The sequence below is a fragment of the Strigops habroptila genome, chromosome 17 (genome assembly GCF_004027225.2).
Source record: "Strigops habroptila isolate Jane chromosome 17, bStrHab1.2.pri, whole genome shotgun sequence".
Taxonomy (NCBI): domain Eukaryota; kingdom Metazoa; phylum Chordata; class Aves; order Psittaciformes; family Psittacidae; genus Strigops; species Strigops habroptila.
Genome location: NC_044293.2, coordinates 1,394,828 through 1,414,534, shown reverse-complemented (window position 1 = coordinate 1,414,534; position 19,707 = coordinate 1,394,828). Strand labels below are relative to the sequence as shown.

At 42.9% G+C, this 19,707-nt stretch overlaps 1 protein-coding gene across 8 annotated transcripts in view; it reads left to right on the top strand.

Annotated features, from left to right (window-relative positions):
- The window catches only part of NCAM1 (neural cell adhesion molecule 1), a 108,428-nt gene extending 91,818 nt beyond the window's left edge, over window positions 1-16,610 (top strand). For 4 of the 8 annotated variants that reach the window (XM_030505284.1, XM_030505283.1, XM_030505282.1 and 1 more), the window contains 6 exons: window positions 273-397; window positions 2,148-2,328; window positions 9,059-9,266; window positions 9,683-9,799; window positions 11,577-12,359; window positions 14,793-16,610. In XM_030505284.1, coding sequence (XP_030361144.1) covers window positions 273-397; window positions 2,148-2,328; window positions 9,059-9,266; window positions 9,683-9,799; window positions 11,577-12,359; window positions 14,793-14,913 — 1,535 coding nt within the window. In that variant the 3' untranslated portion in view covers window positions 14,914-16,610. The other 4 variants (XM_030505288.1, XM_030505287.1, XM_030505286.1 and 1 more) reach the window with 2 other exon arrangements.
- Window positions 16,611-19,707: the final 3,097 nt, after the last annotated feature.

Genomic DNA, 19,707 nt, shown 5'->3' with positions numbered 1-19,707 from the left:
GGATCTTTTTCACTTACACTCTGACTCTGTTCCAGCACACATAAAATTGGTAATTTGTGTTGGTGAAAACAAACTACCAAATGTAAGAAATACTTGAGTCTTGCAAATATTTGTACCATAAGCCCACAGTGTCCTCTGTGTCTGGGTCAGAATGAGGCTGATACCCTGGCAGCTGAGTGTAATAAAGTATTATTCTGATTTTCATGAGTACTTTTTCCCTAATGTTTGTTGTTTTTTTTAAACAAATAAACATAAATCCACCATTGTTTCAGGGGAACCCAGCGCACCTAAACTGGAAGGTCAGATGGGAGAAGATGGAAACTCCATTAAAGTGAATGTTATCAAGCAGGATGATGGTGGCTCCCCAATTAGACATTATCTGATCAAATACAAAGCTGTAAGTATGACTGACGCTCAAGCCTGATTTGTATTCAGCCTGTTCAGTACTCAGGTTTCACTATGTAGGAGGACAACCCTGCAGCTAAGATCTTGTAGGTGGGCCAGTATGGGAACACATACTAAGCAGGCATGGTGGAAGTGTATAGGATATGAGACATGATATGCACAGAAGCAACATACAACATCTTCGTGTCATTTTCTTTCCTTTCACTTTGACTATGAAAGGTTATTTCTCTATGCTGTCTTCTGTAGAAGTGTGAGCATATGGTAATTACGTGCACTTAGTATTTTTTCATTTAATATACTTCTGAGATGGGATTGCCAGCAACAATTTAAATAGCTTGGGACCAGAGTTTCATAGTGTAGAGCATTGCCTACCTTCAGACATGTATCTAATCATAACTTTCCATCAGTCATTGAAACTGCCATATTTGATAGAGTAATGGCTGCTTCAGTAGCAAATTATTCTGCACATTATAAGACATGCAGTGTAGTCAATATAGACACAGATAAATTGATGCTATTGGAAGCAGTTCCTTTAGGCCTAACTTAATCAGCTCTTATTTATTTATGTCATGAGCATCTAGTATTGTAAGGCCTTGTTCTGGGTTAGGTGGTATTTGATGGGGTTTTTTTCCTACAAAGGATACCCAGTCAGAGAGATTGCTTAGCACATGCTTGAGGAGTTGAACCTTGAGAGAGGGTCAGTGAAAATAGGAAGTTCTTCAGGGCAGCAGAAAGAACTGCCAGAAGTTATTGAAGCTTTTTTCTATTGTCTGCACACTTTCTCATTCTTAATACATCTCGGGTATACTCAGTTTTTCCACTGTGTTTGAGCTGCATTATGGAAGCTTTCTGGCTATCAGTAAAAAAGTACACATTCTTAGTGACTGAGTCTGTCAGATATGGTGCTGAACTAACTCTGTATTGGCTATATTCTCTTTATATCCTATGAATGAACAATCCTTCAAGTAAAGTCACAGAGCAAACTTTGCACTGCTTTATAGAAATCTTGAGTATTTGTTACTGCCATCATTTTGTGTACCTTAATCACTTAGAGCTTCTTAGAATGGGGAGAGTCAGTGGAAAGTCAGAAGGACAATCTGGGGTCACAGAACCGTAAATTCCAGCAGGGACAGAAAAGTCTGTTAGCACGCTCCAGTCCCAGAAAACTGCCCAAGTCTGTCTCAAAGTACCTTGGCAGTGGGCTTTTCAAATTCATTTGGATGAAATGTATATCTGGATTCCCTGAAACCAGAGTAGGAATTATCAGAGTTACTAGTTGTTTGCACCTTTAAAAACCTCTTAAATGGTGCAGATTAGAATGGTGGTGGTAAGCTAGGCCAGACCTGTGTTAAGAGGTCTGTCTCTCTCATGATTTGAATTTGACGAACTAAGACATGAAAGAACATTCTTAAAGTGATTTGCAGGGCAAAGACATACAGAAGTTGCAGTTTTTCCTCTCTGAAATGGAAGTAGTCTAGTGAGATGGCAAAGATGAGAGGAAGAACCAAGGGCTTTTCTTCAGGTGTGATAACACTGCAGAAAACAGGATTCTGAGCAGGAAAGAGGCTGCTTCGATATCTCCTATGCTTTCCACTTAGAGCCAGCTGAGGAGGAGCGTGTGCTTGTGTAGAAACCTCCCTGCTTTTCCATTTGTTAGTTAGCTGTTACAGTGTTCTCAAAGCTGGCTACTAACATTGTGCTGTGTGTTTTGCATCCCTGCCTGTCATCTCGCTGCTCTGCAGAAACATTCCTCAGAATGGAAACCAGAGATCAGACTTCCATCTGGCAGTGACCACGTCATGCTCAAGTCCCTGGACTGGAATGCGGAGTATGAGGTTTATGTGATAGCTGAAAACCAGCAGGGGAAGTCCAAACCAGCTCACTATGCTTTCCGAACTTCTGCTCAGCCTACTGTCATCCCAGGTACAGCAGTCATAAGCTTTACCATTGTTTTCTGCTTCCAATTAATGCAACAGTGCTGCATCCTTTAATGTGCCTGAGTAACCCTGACAACTTGCTTGCTTAAAGCCATTATCACAATTGGTTACCCATCCAAAGCTTAGTTTTTGCCATGTACATACCTGTACTGTAGTCCATGTTACAGTATGTACAGCATTAGCAGTGCACTGTTAGGAATGCTACATGACAAATCCTTGTCTGACTGTTTACAGGGAATGTAGGCTTTTTGTATCAAGGTAACAGGATTGCCAGATGAGAAAGCAGTGGATAGAAAACACTTTCTGAAACCAGAAAGTGGGATTTCCATTTTAAACTAAAGCAAAAGAGACCATTCAGATCTCTGGGGCGATGCTTTTCACAATGCAGATTTTGCTTTCAAATCTGCTTTGGGCTTTGCTGACTGCTCATTTGTCCATCCAGCTCAGCCTTTGGAAAAATAAAGGCATATGGAGTTTGCTAGTGGTTGGATCTTTCTCTGTAGATTTTTCAATGAAATGGAATGGAGATTAAATTGTAGTAATTTTAAACCAGCACTGTTTTAATGTTGAGTAGGGCATTGGGAAAAACTATCTAAATAGCATTAGAATGCCACTGGAAACTTGTGTTTCAGACAGAGCATACTTATTAACATGCTTAAAAGGTGAGGTAGAAGCACAAATGCTGTGAAGAACAAGCAGACGCTATTGGCTTGAGATGCTAGGAATTCAGCAGTTTCCTGGAAGTTGTTGTAAGGACGGATAGTATTTCTTTTCTACACAGGTAGTAGCAGTGGTGGAGGGGGAAGACCAAGCAAATAAAACCTAAAGGATGAAACTGCTGGACTACCTGTAAATTAAAGTTCTGACTGGTTAAAGGCAGATGGATGAACTGTCAAGCTGATGAGTCAGTCAAGATTGCACAGCCAGGCTTAAGCATATTCATGCCAACACTGGTGCTGACAGTCCATATTGAAAGGAGTTCTCTGGAAACTGATTTGTTTTCATGTTGTCTTCTAGTTTGTTAACTCAGCCTCATGTTTTTCTTCAGCACAACTAGAGTTTTCTTCAGTCTTTCCCTTGCACTGAGAATTCAATCCTTGGTCTGCCTCCACTGCACTCACTCCCTTCCTGTCTGAAGGAAACAGCTGAGACCTTGTGCAGTTGGCATGCTGAAACTCCACTTGATTAAGCCAGATAATGGTGTTAAGCATACAAATGAGTGACCTAATTGGTTGAGGCTTGAAAAATGTGTGTAGTAGGGAGGATGAGGATAGGGAGGAGGAGGGTAATGGGGCAAAAGAGATTGGGATGTGTGTTTGAACAGGGCTGTAGTTTTGGGTGGAAGGACCCTCCGTAACTCATTAAGCAACTTACTCTCTGATTCTCATTTTCAACAGCTCTAATACTTACTACCCTCATATTTGAAGGACAACTGTGACTGATGTGGCAGGAGAAAGTGAGGGTAATTTGGCAAAGAGTGCCTTAAGGTCAGTTCAGAGCTGAACAATCAATTGCGGTAGGCTGGAAACATCAGAAAGTGGTTCCTTTGCACTGTGATGTATCTCCCCAAGGCAAGTTACAAGTACTGATCGGTCTTTTTGTTACTTCACAGTCCCTTGTGTGCAACCGTTGTTGCCTTCCTGTGCTGATATTCTCTTTTAGCCTGTTACATGCCCAGTGGGACAACAAAGCTACCTGGGACAGTTGCCTTGCATAGGTGTACTAGCAAATTTTGAGAATGCTGTTGCCTTTGGAATAGACAGTGCTCGTAGTGTAGTCCATGGCAGTGGGAAGAGCGATGAGTCCAGTTGCCACTGAGCCTTAAATACAAAAATAACATGGGTAGGAACCCTCTAAAAACTGGGGGGCAGGGTTAGAAGCCCCATTTGTTATCATAGGTGTAACTTCCTTGGCCTCTCTGAAATGATTCCTCACTTAGTCTGGTGTGAATAGGAGGAATCAGGATTTGAGGCTGCCACTCAAATGTCGGAAGCACTTTGAAAAGCAGTTGTTCCTGCAAATATGCTGCAGGATTGACCCAAAAGATGGATGCAGTTGGTTCTCAGAAGGAATGTGCACGTAGACCACTGTGCAGTGAAGTTATTACTGGCTATGCTGTATTTGTGACTCTCTCTAGTTTTTTGATGTTTTTTTCATTTTGTAGAGGACTTTGGTTTCTGTTAGGCCTTCCAAGGTGTTTCCAGACCCTTTGGTTCTCTGAGCTGATCCCAGACTAATAATGTTGGGGAAAATATTTCCAGAGGGCAGGCTACATTTTTCTGACATGAAGTCCAAGTATGCCGAATTGCAATAGGGAAGACACTCTGCGTATTACTTTCCTTTAGCATCCTCTTGTCATTTTCATGGCGTATAGCTTTTACATTTTGATTTCAAAATGAGCTATGTAGAAGTCAGAGGCAGTGCCTCTAAAATGGCATTGCTCTGCTTGACAGTAATAGCTAGGAATTTCCTGCAGACAAAATGTATGTTTGTTATGTAAAGTCCTTTGTTACCATCATCTGTACAGTGTCCTAAAAGTGGTTGGAAGGATAAGGGTATTATTTTCAGTAATAATAATAATTGCGTTAGAGTAGTTTACAAGCATCTGGAAAGCTAATGTAAAAACCAGTCCTGTGTTCTTGAGACCTTCTTGCTTCTTCAGGGTTTTAGTCACCTGGATCTATCATCCAAGTCCTTGGTACAGCAGGGTTTGGAGGAAGGACTTTGACAGGCAGGTAGATGGTCTTCTACACAAAAGCTTTTTCTTTTTTTCTTCCTTTGAATACGTAAAAGGCAGCGTTGTCCCTTCAAATACCAGATAACCATTTTCTTGTGTTTCTTGCCAAGCCTTCTGTTCCATCATTTTTAATCTCATTTGCTTGCAAACCCCATAAACCCTGACTTGGAATCTGCTCTGCGGCTTTGGGCATTGCTGAGCTTCTGAACCGGCCTTTTTGTCGGTGTGAATGTGCTAATGCTCTTCTTTAACCTTTAGCCATTTTAATTTACAAAATTAAATAAACCTTTGATTCTTATGTTTTCTATATTTATGACCTAATTTTTTTTATCTATTTTTCTCTCTTTCTCTCTTTCTTTCTTTTTCTTCCTCGTCCTTTCTTCCCTCCCCTCTCCCTTCTTCCCCTTACTCCTTTCCTATGTCTGTCGTCATACATGTCACCTTGGATCTCACGGGGAAACATCCACGCTTGCCACATGCACCAAATTTGTTTTAAAACAACCATATTTTCCCCTCCCGGGAACCATTGTCTGGCACCTGCAGCGACCTTGGGAAGTCCATCAACGTCGTCCTCCTTTGTTTCATTGCTTCTTTCTGCAGTGACTCTGCTTTTGCTCTGTTAGAAACATAAAGTAAAATAAAGCAATATTTGCTTGAAAAGGCCTGGGTCCCACCAAGGCGTGAAAGCAGATAACTTTGCTTCAGAGGATCTTGTCAGTTCAGGAAAAACAAACAAACCACAGAACGTTTTAGAAAAATGTTTAATTTGAAGGAGTCAGTATTTTGTAACAAGAAAAGAATTTAAGCCAAGTTTCTTCTCTTTAACATTTTTTTGTTACTTGTGATGAATTTGCCCTTTTTATTGGATGTAAGGAAAGATTTGTTGTTGTTTGCTTGCTAGTGTTCATCAAAGGAAGGTACAATATTGAAAGCCTTGTAAGATACTGCTTTTTACTGATTTCTCTGCACATCTGGTGCTAATCACCACTGTGTTGTGCAAAAGGTTTAGAAAGCCCCATCCACAAATACAAACCCACAGACCATAAGAGCAGAAACATTTGTCAGAGATGATCCTACTGGTTGCCCAAATGTCTCTGTGGGCTTTTGCATGTGGATTCAAATTTATGGCCATTAGAAGGTTTTCCTGATGTGATGGTCTGGATATAAATATCTTGTGGGAATTGCACTGAAGAGATTTCTTTCTTTCTTCTTTATGTGGTTGAATCCTTGCAACTTCATTGGCCCCTTGTGTACAGCCAAGTATCTCATGACCTATAGTGGATCTGGGGCATAATACACCCCATGAGCATACAAATTTGCAATGGATGCTTGTCTAACATTTTCTGGTTTTTCACTACTGTATTATCAACTTCATAGATTCTTTTTCTTGCCATTTTAACAGAAAATATTATCTTCGATCAAGTTACCTGACCAGCTAATTTATTGTTATTAGATCATTAATAATATTCATGCTTAACTGTGCATGTGACACTACCAGACAGGATTAATCCATGCTGTAAGTTGGTGCAGTATAATGCATCTTTGTTACCATGTTCTGTGTATTGCATTTTGTTAAACAAATTTCAGTTGGCTTTTTTCCTTTTCTCTTCTTTTTACTTAAAGAAAAACCCAAACAACACAACAAAACACACACACACAAAAACAACCCCAACCCAACCACAACAACAAAAACCCTTGTGCCCCTCATGAATTGTCTTTGTGATGGGAAAGCCATTTGGCTCTGATGCTGTTCTAAAAATGCGTGTGCGTGTCTGTGAGTGGGCCTGAGGCTGCCAAGGATGAAACTGTGGACATAGTTGTTCAACTGTCCGTACAGAATGTCTCAAATACTATCGGTTGTCTGGAATGGGATTAATCTCTCTAACAAAATTCCAATAGGGACAAACAAAATCCCTGCCATCGTTCTTGTCTAACTATGCATTTTATGCTCTGCACACAAGTCTTTGCTGTGTTTATTCAGACCTTGTTCATTATGATTTGGGAACTGCTTTTCTATCTAAATTGGAAATGAAAACTTTCTGCAGGTGTGGTACATAAAAGCATGTGGGTTTCTTGTTTTTTATAAAACAACCTCACTTTCAGGGTTTTGGATTATAGATTTGTTAGGTCTTTTGTGTTTACACCTTAGTGTTATTGAAATACAGCAAGAGTAATCATAATACTAAAAATTGTGTGACATGACCTCCTCGCTCCCTGTATGCATCAGAGGGTGATAGATGCCTTTAATTACGCAGCTTGCTGACAGATCTGGTCAGTGGCACAAATGTTCTGCTGAGCAATAATGGACCTGTGATGTGTCAGGTACCTCAGAGTGACTTTTGGATATAGTCAAATGCAGAAAGAAACTTTCCTGTTGGAGTCTGGATTGCTTAATGCATATCAGAGTCACAGAATGAAACAACAGTGATTTGCCTTATGCTAAGGATGTTCTGTCTCCTATTTTTAAGTAATGAAATGTGTGGCAGGGGGCATGGTGCTCTCTCTGTGAGCCGTGGAAATGATCTCTCCACCTGTCAAAGTCAACATAGGTCAGGCTGAGGGGAAAGAGGTGCTTTGCTGGGCTTTTCTGCAAAGAAATGATTCTAAATGTGGATTGATTTAATTGAAGGAAATTGAAAGAAAAAAACTCCAAAATACTCCTATGGACAATGACAAACATGCTCTTGTTCAGCTGTCTCAGAAAACATCAGTAAGCAGCTCTGTCAGATGCACAGGCCTTTACTGTGTGCACAGTCCCACAGTAAGAGGTGGATTACGTGACAGCTGAGACTACCAGGCAGGTTGTGAGTAGTTTGGTACATCTAAATAGGTGCTGAATGGTATGAGCCAACAACCAAATGCTCTACCTGCAGATCAGCAGCTTGGGAAGAATTCACCTGATTAAAACAAGGGGAACAAAAAATAGTTTGTCTTCAGGGTATGATGATAAGAGACTGGGAAGCTGCAGCTGGCAGCATTCAGGGCTGTGCCTCTTGATTTTGTGGTGATCAAAGGCTTTGACAGCATTAACTGATGTGTTTATCCATTCCCCCATTTCTAAGTAAGTACTGAGCAAGCAAGTAGAAAGTTAAAGGCACTTCCTTTGAAGACAGTAGTATATAGGCAACCCCATGCATTTTCTAGGCCTCCATCACCACCTCTCACCTGCTGTCCTTTTGTCTGCTGGAAAAGGCAAGGTATTTTTTTCTGTTCTATAGCTGGGGAAATGTGGTGGAGTCTGGGGGTGGTGGTGGGGGCAGCTGCTGTGACCAGGACAATGTCAGCGGTGTGTCAGTCTGCTTATAATTATCATCTGCTTCCTCAGAAGGCTGCTTGGATTGTTGTCTGTACCTAAGCCAAAACACCCGTGAACATTTACTGATGAGCTCGGCTATCTCTGCATAAGACATAAAAAGCTTACGACTTTCCAGTTCTGGATAGCTGGGTCATACCTGGAAGGGTTTTAATTCCTCTTTTTGTTATATGGTGTAAGGGGCTAACCAAAGCTCAGACCCCCACAGGTATCACCCAGTATTCTGTGTCCCACCAGGGCAAGTCATGCTATGGAATCTAGGCTTCACTTACACTTGTCCTTGTGCAGGACTGGTAGTGCAAAAGTCGCTCTAGACCCTCGACACAGCGTTCATCTTGAGGAAGTGGTGAAGAGAAACAGCTCTTCAGAATTCCAGCTAGGTATATGCTGCAGTAGAAGAGCTTTCTGTAGTTTGCTTTCCAGACCCTAGCCCAGGGAAATGGAAAAGCCCCATTAGGTCCAAGTGAACCTGTCTTTTTAGGTATGTCGTCCTGCATGTCTTTAGGATAGAATACTGGTTAAAACACAAGGCTACTAGAGAGAGGGTGTGCTTTCTGCAAGTTTCCCATGCTTGCAACCTAAGCATAGTCAAATTTGAGCCATAACTAGCCCCAATTCACCTATTAACTACAATGCCTTCTTTTCTTCTCTTTTTGGTCTCTAAAGCCAGCACTAGCCCAACATCAGGCCTTGGGACTGCTGCCATCGTAGGCATTCTCATTGTTATCTTTGTGCTGCTCCTGGTGGCTGTGGATGTCACCTGCTACTTCCTGAACAAGTGTGGCTTGCTGATGTGCATTGCTGTCAACTTATGTGGCAAATCCGGCCCAGGAGCAAAGGGCAAAGACATGGAGGAGGGCAAAGCTGCCTTCTCGTGAGTACTGTCATCACTTTTATTATTCCTTCTGTTGATCAGTGTGTCTCTTCCACAGCTTTGGAAAAGAAACTGTTTTAGGGAGTTCTGCGTTCCTCATCTCTGATGGGAGGGTACTGAAAAGATCTGGGGCCATGCTGGTTCTTTATGCTTTATATTTTCAGGAGGGGGTTCTTCAGCTGTTTCTCTGGTTTTGTCCTGTTCGTGTTAATAGCCATCAAATGGCCAGCCCAAATGCTGGACATCACAGTGGTCTCCTGTGCTGTAGGTAATAACTAGAAGGGGGAGTGACAAAAAGAAGTAATCTGCTGTTCAGGCCAGTCTCTGTCATTCACTGTCAACATCTGCAGCATGTCTTTGCAGGAGGATACCTAGTGTGAATGGGAACCAATCTCTATGCAATTCCTTTGTTACAGGAAAGATGAGTCCAAGGAGCCAATCGTGGAGGTGCGGACTGAAGAGGAGCGGACCCCCAACCATGATGGGGGAAAACACACAGAGCCCAATGAGACCACCCCGCTGACGGAGCCAGAGTATGTTGGCATTAGTCAGTCTTAACACAGAGTCAATACTTTGCCCTTGGTTGCCCTAATCCCTGATCTCTCATGCCCGTGACTTAGGGCTGGCAGAGAAGAAGGGTAAAAACTCCACATGCCACTTGCGACACATCGGCAAGGAAATCCCGCCTCTTTTTCCTCAAGATTCAGTGACTCCTATTTCCAGCATTGGAAAGGAAAAGGGAGTAGAGCAATGTTTCCTGAAAGACTTGTCTCTGCTAGTCCTGTCCAGTGTGTAGATCAGGCGCCTGGCCAGGTTCACTGCAAAGGATCCAGAGCAAAACCAGCCCCCGGTTAGCACCAACTCCTGCTTGAGCTCTGCCCTAGAAATGCTGGATGAGTGCTTGGACACTGTCCTCTCTACTTGATAGCAGCAGAGTAGCTACGCTCTGGGTGTTGGGGGAAGGCATGGCAAGTCTGTTTTTAATGTGAGAGGCCTGAGAGCTACCTATGAGCTTTGTTTATATCGGAGAACTTGTTTTGGGCCTGAGTGTCTGAGGCCATGGGATTGGTAAAGTTTAAGTATTGTCCACTGTCTACATTAAGCACTTCTCCACAGCTTCTAGAGTAGTAACGGGAGGAATTCACTTCAGGAAGCTGCTGAAATGCTTGTAAATACTTGGGTCAGGTTTGGGACTGATGGCACAAGTTGGGTTCTTTCCCTTCAGCAGAATCATCACAGTGGTGAGGTGGTCAGGCTTTTCCACCTGCATACTGCTCATCTCCTTTGATTAGGTTAGCAGTGGGGCCCACTGGTAAAATGGCTCTGCTGGAAGCCTTGTGGTTAGAGGAGAAAGGAGGCTGTGTCCACAACCAGCACTGAAATAGGGATGCGCAGCAGTGCTGAATAGCTGGGATTTATATTGTCCTGATTTTCTTGGCTAATCTTACCAGTTTTAACTCAATTATTCTCCTTTATGAGGGTTTTCTCTGTGTTAATAAGCATGAGGTGGTGTTCTCGGTCACACCGGCTCCTCGTGGAATAAACTATTTGTTCTTCCAGCCTCACATGCATGTACTTTGTTTAAGGCAATCATCATGGCTGCTAAAGCATAGTTACACTCAGACATTGTCCTAAAGCAAACCTTATTGCGGCTAACACAACAGGCTGGAATCTGGTCAAAAGGGCACAAAACACCACCTCAAAGCTGCATATATGTATGTTTATATATATATATATGCGTTACGTGTGTGTGAGAAAAAGAATTCTGTGTGTTTTGATGAAGGAGTTAGATTTGCAGGGAAAAGGACAGGGCCAAGATGAAGGATTGGATTCAGGGGTCCTGCACTGGGATCCTGTTGTGTGGTGGCATGGCACAGGCTACAGGCTCAGGGAATTGGTAGAAAGCTTCCTTGTGAGGTTAGGTGGAAGAGGCTGAGAGGAAAGCTGGGCTAAAAGAGAAGAGTCTCTGCAAGTTGACGAGGTTACGTTTGGCTAAACCAAAATCTATGTGACCAAGCCATTCCTGAAGGTCATGTCCTCTTTGCTCTTTTTCTCTTCCTAGTTATTCTTCAGTCATTCCAGCCAGCCCTTACTACCCTTTGCACGTTTGACCACTGAAAGGTTTCTGCTCCTCTGAGTAGCTCTTCATGTTCTGTGTGTGTTGTAACCACGTGCCATGCTGCTGCTGCACCACCCACTTGCCTTCTCACTCTTAACACTCTCAACACTCTTAATACTCTCCCCTTTCCTCTGCTGTCATTTACGGGCTTCATTGTCTCTATTTCTCTTCTACTCCTGCCCTCTTCACAGGCACCCTGCTGATACCGCAGCCACTGTTGAGGACATGCTGCCTTCTGTAACTACGGGCACCACTAACTCTGACACTATCACTGAAACTTTTGCCACTGCTCAGAACAGCCCCACCAGCGAGACCACTACGCTGACCTCCAGTATTGCCCTGCCAGCCACGGCCATTCCTGACTCAAACTCCATGTCGCCTGGCCAGGCTACTCCAGCCAAAGGGGCAGCCACCTCAGTCTCTTCACCACCACCCTCTTCCACCCCCAAAGTGGCCCCCCTTGTTGATCTCAGCGATACCCCAAGCTCTACTCCAGCTACTAATAATTTGTCTTCAAGTGTCCTGTCTAACCAAGGTGCAGTGCTCAGCCCCAGCTCTGTTGCTAACGTGGCCGAGACCTCCAAAGTGGCAGCTGGTAACAAGCTAGCCGCCCCAAGCCCTGCAAACCTCACTAGCCCTCCAGCTCCATCAGAGCCCAAGCAGGAGGTCTCAAGCACCAAGAGCCCTGAAAAGGAAGCTGTGCAGCCCAGTACAGTGAAGAGCCCAACAGAGACAACCAAGAACCCAAGCAATGTGAAGAGCGAGGCTGCTTCAGGCAGCACCACAAACCCCTCCCAGAATGAGGACTTTAAAATGGACGAAGGGACCTTCAAGACACCAGACATTGATCTTGCAAAGGATGTTTTTGCAGCTCTTGGCACTCCTACTCCTGCCAGTGTGACTAGTGGGCAAGCTCGTGAGCTTGCTTCTTCCACTGCAGACAGCTCTGTACCTGCTGCACCTGCAAAGACCGAGTATGGCTGCCTTTAATCTTCTGTTGGTTGTGTGCTGTGTCTCTTGTGCACTGGTGCTTGTGCTGTGTTCTTGTTGGGTGTTCTCTTAACTAATCTCATTGTTTCCTTAGCAAACTAACTCACCTCTGAACAGGGCTTGGCTTTAAAGGTCCAGGAGCAAAGCAGGAATAGGCTGTAGCAGGGAAGCAGGGAAAAGACAAACCCAAGACTTTCATAAATGTGTTATCCTTCAGACTTGTATGCAGCTTTGTCTATCGTGGGTTATTTTGTTATGAAAGAGATCAGAAACAGTTCAGTTTGGTGTAAAGGAAGTGCTGTCCTCAGAGGCACCGAGTTCCTGCAGTTCCATGAGCACAGCCGCCCAAATTCCAATTCCTAACAGATCAGTGGAGCCCTTCAGAAGTTACTTCAGTGTAAGGCAGGGCAGAAACCAGTGCATGTGAAACTGTAAAAGCATGGTACCTCTGGATTTGTCCATAAACTGGCAAAAGGATGAAGCAATGCCATCCTGTCTGAGAGAGGGGAAGCAGTCACAGCACATGTTGGGTCAGAATAACTTGGCAGTGTGGTGTCATGGTGTATTAGAGATGAGTCCTCATCCACTGTACTGGGTCTCCTCTTTACCTCCTCCTGCTGGTCGATTCAAAGTATCAGCATGCCCCTAGGCAGGACAACCCTAGGGGTGCTTTGGAGCCTTACACCATCTGGACAGTTGAGACGAGTCTGCACCTTGGCAGTCACACTGTAACTGGAGAGCGAAAAAAGCATGAGTGGGTTCACACTGCATCTTTAGCTTTTGCAAAGGAAAGTGTATTGAGGATGCTGGGATCTGCACTGTCAGCTAGATTGCTGCCAAAAACCTAGCTGTTCTCGAGCTAGGTTTATAGCTCACACAGCTAAATTTAAGCTATGCTACAGCAACCGCACTGGAGGCATACCCTAAATCACGGCTTTGGTTAGAACTTTTTCCATCTCCAGGAAAATTACCTCATTCTGGAAGCTTTGTGTTTAATCCAGAGTAAAGCATTGGTCTTGATCATTGGCTTTGGCGCTGTGATTGCAATGTTAGCACTCGCAGAAGAGCAGTCAGGCAGGTACTGTAGGACCAAGAACTAGGCTCTTCTCCAGATCTGAGTGAAAACCCCGTGCTGTTTTACTGTATTATTCAGGCGCCTTTACATCTTGCAGCTCTGATCTCCCTACCTCCCTGCTGTGCTCCCATCCTACCCTAAGGCAGGAGATGTTCCTGCTGTGGGACTGTTCCACAGGACTGCCTTGTGCCCCACACAGCTGTGGAGCATCTGGTCCTTCCTGGAAAGCCTGGATGGCACAGCAGATGCGCTAGGGTTGGAGGGAACCAGGCAGCCTTGGGGGTGCAGCTAAGCAACTCCCAAGCAGAGAAGTCCAGGTTCGCTTCAGTTCACTGCACCTAAAGCCACTGCCCTGTCATGCTGGGTGCTACAGAAGGACAAGCCAAATAGAGAACTGTGATTGGTACCAAGCTGAAAGGAGGAAGGAAATGGTTTGCCCATAGTGAGGAAGCATTTCAACTGAATTAATACAACTTGGTCTCTGTGTTGTAAATGAATTCTTGGTGTGGTGGAATGCAGAGCTGTGTTCTTTCTGATGATCCAGCCACCTTCTTCTACCTGTGCTGCTCATCTGCTTCCCTTGGTGCAAATCAATATTGCAACCATAGGCTAGATTCATCTCACCTGCTCAGCAGGATGAATTAAGAGTGCAGTCATCTCAGCCTAACTTTGTGGCTGATGAGCTGGAACTGGCACTTCTTCAGGGAGGCCACCAGATATGCCTTGAGTGGCACTTTTCATGACTATGAAGAGTGCATTGGACAAATAGGCTTCTCTGATTGTTCAGTAAAGTGCCAAAAGGCAGGCTGATGAACCCGAGTTTTAGCCTGTGAAGATGTTGACCTCCCTTACACTTGTGAAAATATGCTTGACAAAATTCACTTCTGCTGTGTTTCCCTTCCTGCAACATACTGGGAAATTCTGGGACTGACTTCCTGAAGGGAAAAAGGTGTTTCAGCTGAAATGGCAGTCTGTTCTAATAGGACATTTGGGTGACATAAATGAGTGACGGTAAAATCAAATTCCTTTGCAACTGTGCGAGTTTTCCCTTTTCCTCCTGTTTGGTTTTGCACATCACAACACAACTTGTGCCTCTGCTGCAGCCTGAGACCTCATCCTACTAGTATGTGAATCAAAAAAGATTTCACTAGAGCTAAATGAAGCTGGGGAGGGGGGTGAGTTTGGTTTAACTTATTTCTACATCTGAAAATGCTCATTTTGCTCTAGCAAGCGATACACTTGCTTGATTGCAGAAACATATTCTTTCCTTATCACTAATTCAGCAATAGAGAGTCTGTATTTCTCTGCCTCTAAACTGTGCCATTTGGTGATTCTCCTTCAGGAAAATCCCAGTAGAAGACAAATCTGAAGTGCAAGCAACGGAAACCAAGACACCTCCAGCAGAAGTCAAGACGGTCCCCAATGAAGCCACACAAACAAACGAAAATGAGAGCAAAGCATGATCAGCGACAGATGAAAGCAAATGACAGAACAACTTCACCCAAGCATTTAAAACACAGAACACAACACACATCTCATTCCTCTAGTGTCTGTTGCCTTTTTTTAAAAAAACAAACGAAACAGAAAATGCATAAATGGGGGGAGGGGGGAATCTCTCTTTTTTTTTTTTATTTTCTCTCCTTTTTTGTTTTATGTTTTTTTCCTTAAGATTTCTAGAAAGGTTCTATTTGTTGTGCACTTGCTTTTAAAAAGTAATACATTTTAAAAACAGGGTTAAACCCGTAACCAAATCAGGGCTCAGCTGACCCTGTGTATATTCAGATAAGCAAAATGGCAAATCCCATTTGCAGCGTGGTTGGGAAGCTCAAAATGAACTAGTCCTAGACAAAAAAAAAAAAGACAAAAAAAGACAAAAAAAAAAAGACAAAAAAAAAAAAAAAGACCCTGTTCTTTCCTTCGTTAGTATAGCAGATATAAACCACTGTGCTCCTCGGTGCAGCTGGTACTTAATGAACAAAGTCCACAATTTATTTTTATACTTTTCAGTCGAGTTTGAAATATGTAAAGCCTCATAAATAAGTTATAATTTCTGTTCACCTTGTATTTGTTCAGTATGCAAAGTGTCTCGAGCTCTTTGTGACTGAATTCTGTTCTCCACGTTAGACATTTATTTGGGGGTTATTATTATAATTTTTTAGGAAGAATGCCAAAATTGCAGCTTCGGGGGGGATATATTTCAATTTGCAGTATTCAGACTCTACATTTCTTTAAATTTTATGTTATTTTTTGCCAACTTTTGTTCTTTCCAGTGTTTACAATTGACAAATTTTTTTTAACTTTTGTTGTGTTTAAATGTATGTGTAAAATAGCTGCCTTTTTTTTTTTGGGTTTTTTTTTGTTTGTTTTTTTTTTAAAGTAAATACAGTCTATAGACACTAGGTTAGCAGCATGCTTGCTTTGCTAAGGGAGACATTTTAAAACATGGATGTTTACAGTAGTTGTTTCCCCTTTATCTTTTCTTAATTATTGTTGTTGTTGTTATTATGATTATGATTATTATTATTATTATTTCTTACTGGAGTAAGAAGAAAAGTAATGCTGGGGTTTGGTTTGGGGTGTTTTTTTGGGTGGGTGGGGGTATTCAAACCGTTTGCCACCAATCAAGGTCTTTATCCAGCAATCCATGTAAACACAGCTGAACTTGGAATGAGAGAATTGCTGGTGAGAGTCCTTCTATACTTAAATTTAGGAAGAGTTTAAGTCCCTTGCTGGACCTGGGCCTGACTGCATAAGAGAAATATCATCTCTGCTTTTTAGGACATTCTCCCCTTTCCTTCATGGAACCCTCCCGGAGCTTTGAGAAGCAGAAGGGAGATTGTACAGTTAGGGCTGGTCTGGTCTCATCTCCAATGTTTAACTACATCAATTCCGACTTAGTATGTGAGTGAATACCACTTCCTTTGTCTCTAGGAAGCTGATGTAAAAGCAAAGACTTTTTGCATAAGGGTGCTTGGCAGCAGACAAGCCCCCTCCTGCAAAGCTAGCTCCATCAGCAGTTGGACTAGATGATCGTTGTAGGTCCCTTCCAACTGAACTATTCTATCGCATCATGTGTATTGTCATCCAGCTGTGCTCTGCAAAATCAAAACCATGAAATCAAGAGGGAGTACTTGGAAATAAATGCCAGCACTCCTAGTGATTTCATTTGTCTGGGCATCATGTCTTTAACAGTTGGAAAAGGGGGCTGATGTAGTATGTGTATTATCATTATGGACAGGGGAGCTTATCAATGACATTTAGCATTGGGAGCCATGGAGTAATACTGAGATTTTGGGGTGAAAAGAGCAGAAGGAAGGCATATAGGAGAAGACCAGCCCTTTGTATAGAGATGTTCCTTCTGTTGGGGGTTTGTTTTTTTTCTCTTTTTTTCTTTTTTTTTTTTTAATTTTGTTTTCTTTTTTTATTCTACTTTAGATCTGCAAGCTTGTGCACTGTGGGTGCGTGACTATTTTAGTGTGAAACGTGTTTTTTGTCATAGTATTGAAATAATAAAAGCTTCAACATAGTTTGGATGTGGAAGGTGTAGCGATAGTTCAGATTCGAAAACAAATATTCAGGAAAAAGAAAAAAAAAAGAGAACAACTCTTAAAAGGAACAGAAGCCTTTAAATGAAAAATCAAACTGAGCTGACTATGGCATCCATTCCGTTGTGCTAAGGTGATGAACAGAAGGATGACGGGGGTGGGTAGACTGCAGTTTGGCTCAGGTAAATTGAGCCACTTTTCTAAGTGTATTCCTCTAAGTATGCAGTCTTCTACAGTAGCATCACATAATTTCAAACTGTGAAAAATAATGGTCTTGTCATTTGCTAAGTGTGGGGTTTTTTGCATTTTTTCCTTAGCTCCTGGGATGCAAATGGAGGATGACTGGATATGCAGGCATAGACACTCATGCAATACCCATCCTGAACAGGATAATGGGGCAGGATGGGTCCTCACTTCAAAGCCTTGTGTCCAGTTCGGTCCCTGCATGACCCATCACAGCAGTGTTGGTATAACTATGGGGAAGTTTGGATTTTTTTCCTAAGAAATGAATCCATAAAATGTAGCACAAAAAGCTACCATGGTCTGTCAACGGCTGGGGAGAGTCCTTGGGGCAGCAGAGGACTAGTGAGTAGGTAGCTTGTACTTCCATTCCTGTTGATGACCACAGCAATTGTTCCTCATTTCTGCAGAGTTTTTCACTGCTTTTGTCATCTGTACGTTACACCTCCGAAGCTGTAACTCTGAGAGCTGAGCAGCTGTTAGGAAACAAATGCTGCACGATGCTAACAACCAGAAGCATGTCCAGTGGCTCTGGTCAGCACTTGTTGTCTGAAAATTGTGGTAATTTACCACCTGGGTCAGCATTTCTGGCATAAAAAGTACCCAGTTCAAAGCTTGATCCAACACCCACATCATTAGAAAGTACCCTGCTGGCTGCAGTGGGTTTGTGTTGAGATCGATGGAGCGAGCACCATTGCGAGGCAGAAGTGAACCCTGTGATTGCCTGAACACTGGGAGTGTCCATCTCCTTTTCAATGCCCTCGTGGCACCTCCCAGTAGTTGTAGATTAATTCTGGAGAGTGGCTTTATGCTTCCCCTTAATGGAGAATAATTGGTTTTAATTTAGAAGTATCCCATTTCCAAGATAGCTTTGGCTTCATTGCTTTTATTTAAACCTTTGAAGAGGGACCAACCTGACACCGTTTATGCTGTATATGTTTATATATGTATCCATGCCATACATATATATCTATATGGCAATGCAGACTGATCAGCTTCTAGTTGTGGAGTGATTACATTTCATGCTACACCATACGTAAAGATGATAATAGTGCATCCAGTTGTTCAGCTTTTAGAGTGGAGTTCTATTTTCACACTTTTCTATGGAGCCTTCAAACCCCACATTTTCACACTAGGCTGTTTTGATAGTTGTTCTCAGACCCTCCATTGACATCCTTACCGAGCATTCCCTACTTTTGGGGGCCTTCTATCTTGTTAAAAAAACAAAAAAACAAAAAATCTTTTTACCAAGTGAAACATCGGTTCCACCTTTATTCCCATTCTCACTGGTGTAAATACTGATACTAACTGAGGATTTTGACTTTGCATTCTGTCAGAATACTGTGTTCAAATAAAAATTACAAAAAAAAAAAGCTCATGCCTACAGTCTTCTTTAGATGCTCCGCTAGGTCCTGTGTACAGACGTGGATTCCCAGGGCTGTATTTGCGTGTGAGCTTAATGTGAGTGAGCGCTCCCATTGTGGCGTGCCCACAGCATGAGTTAAGCATCTGTCTGAGGCTCGGGGCTGTAGATAAGCAGGAAGTGCAACTGTCTGCACAGTCATGTTAGTGAAGCAGTCGTGCTGCGTGGTTCAACCTGGTGCATCTCTGAACAGTGGCAGTGGGATGGTGTAGTTTCTCGGCCCCACTGTAGAGGATTTCCTTGAGATAATTGATATACAAATGCAGTTTCATGTCTACTGTGAACTGAGGACAGATGCATTTCCCATAAAAAGGTGCTCCTCTCTTCCCTGGCCTTGGAAGGGGGGTGTGTGTGTGTGCATGCGAATGTTGGCTTTAAACGGTGTCCTTAACCCACCCTGAATTGGGTCCTTGAACTTGGTTAATGTAGGATGAATCTAATCGAATTTAATTCTGTCCTAAGCATTGATTTCCCAGGGCATGGAAGGAGAAATCGGAGCTGTGATGTGTTAATACTTCGGTGTCAGAATTGTTCACAGAAATAGAAGTAAATGTATGAGCCAAAGTACTTGTTATCCCAACAGAAGACCCTTCTCCTTTCTGCTTACTCTCCAGAGCTTTGCCCTCTATTCTTGACTGCTGTTTACACTGTGGTTTGCAATAAGACTATTTCAGCAAAGCTGCTGGGATTGGCGCTGTATGTCTACTGCTTTAGAAAAGGCTATCCCAGGAAAAGGGATAGGAAGAATGCACAGGAAATAATCCATCTTCTTGGTGGTGGGTTCTTTCATCAGGTGCCTGTCACTGCATTTTGGAATTCATGTTCCAGATTAAGGCTCTCGCGTCCTTCATAGCTGCCATTTTTCTTTCATTAGAATTTGACTTCCCTCTCCTGACTTTGTTTTACGCAGTTTGTGGAGTTTTGCCAGCCTGCTTTGTTCTTGACAAAGAGTTCCCCCTTATTCTAGTCTGTAGCACACCGTGGGCGAAATGGTTCTCTATACAGATACTGATTTCTGTTTTGTTGCCCTGCATGTTTGCAATACTGCA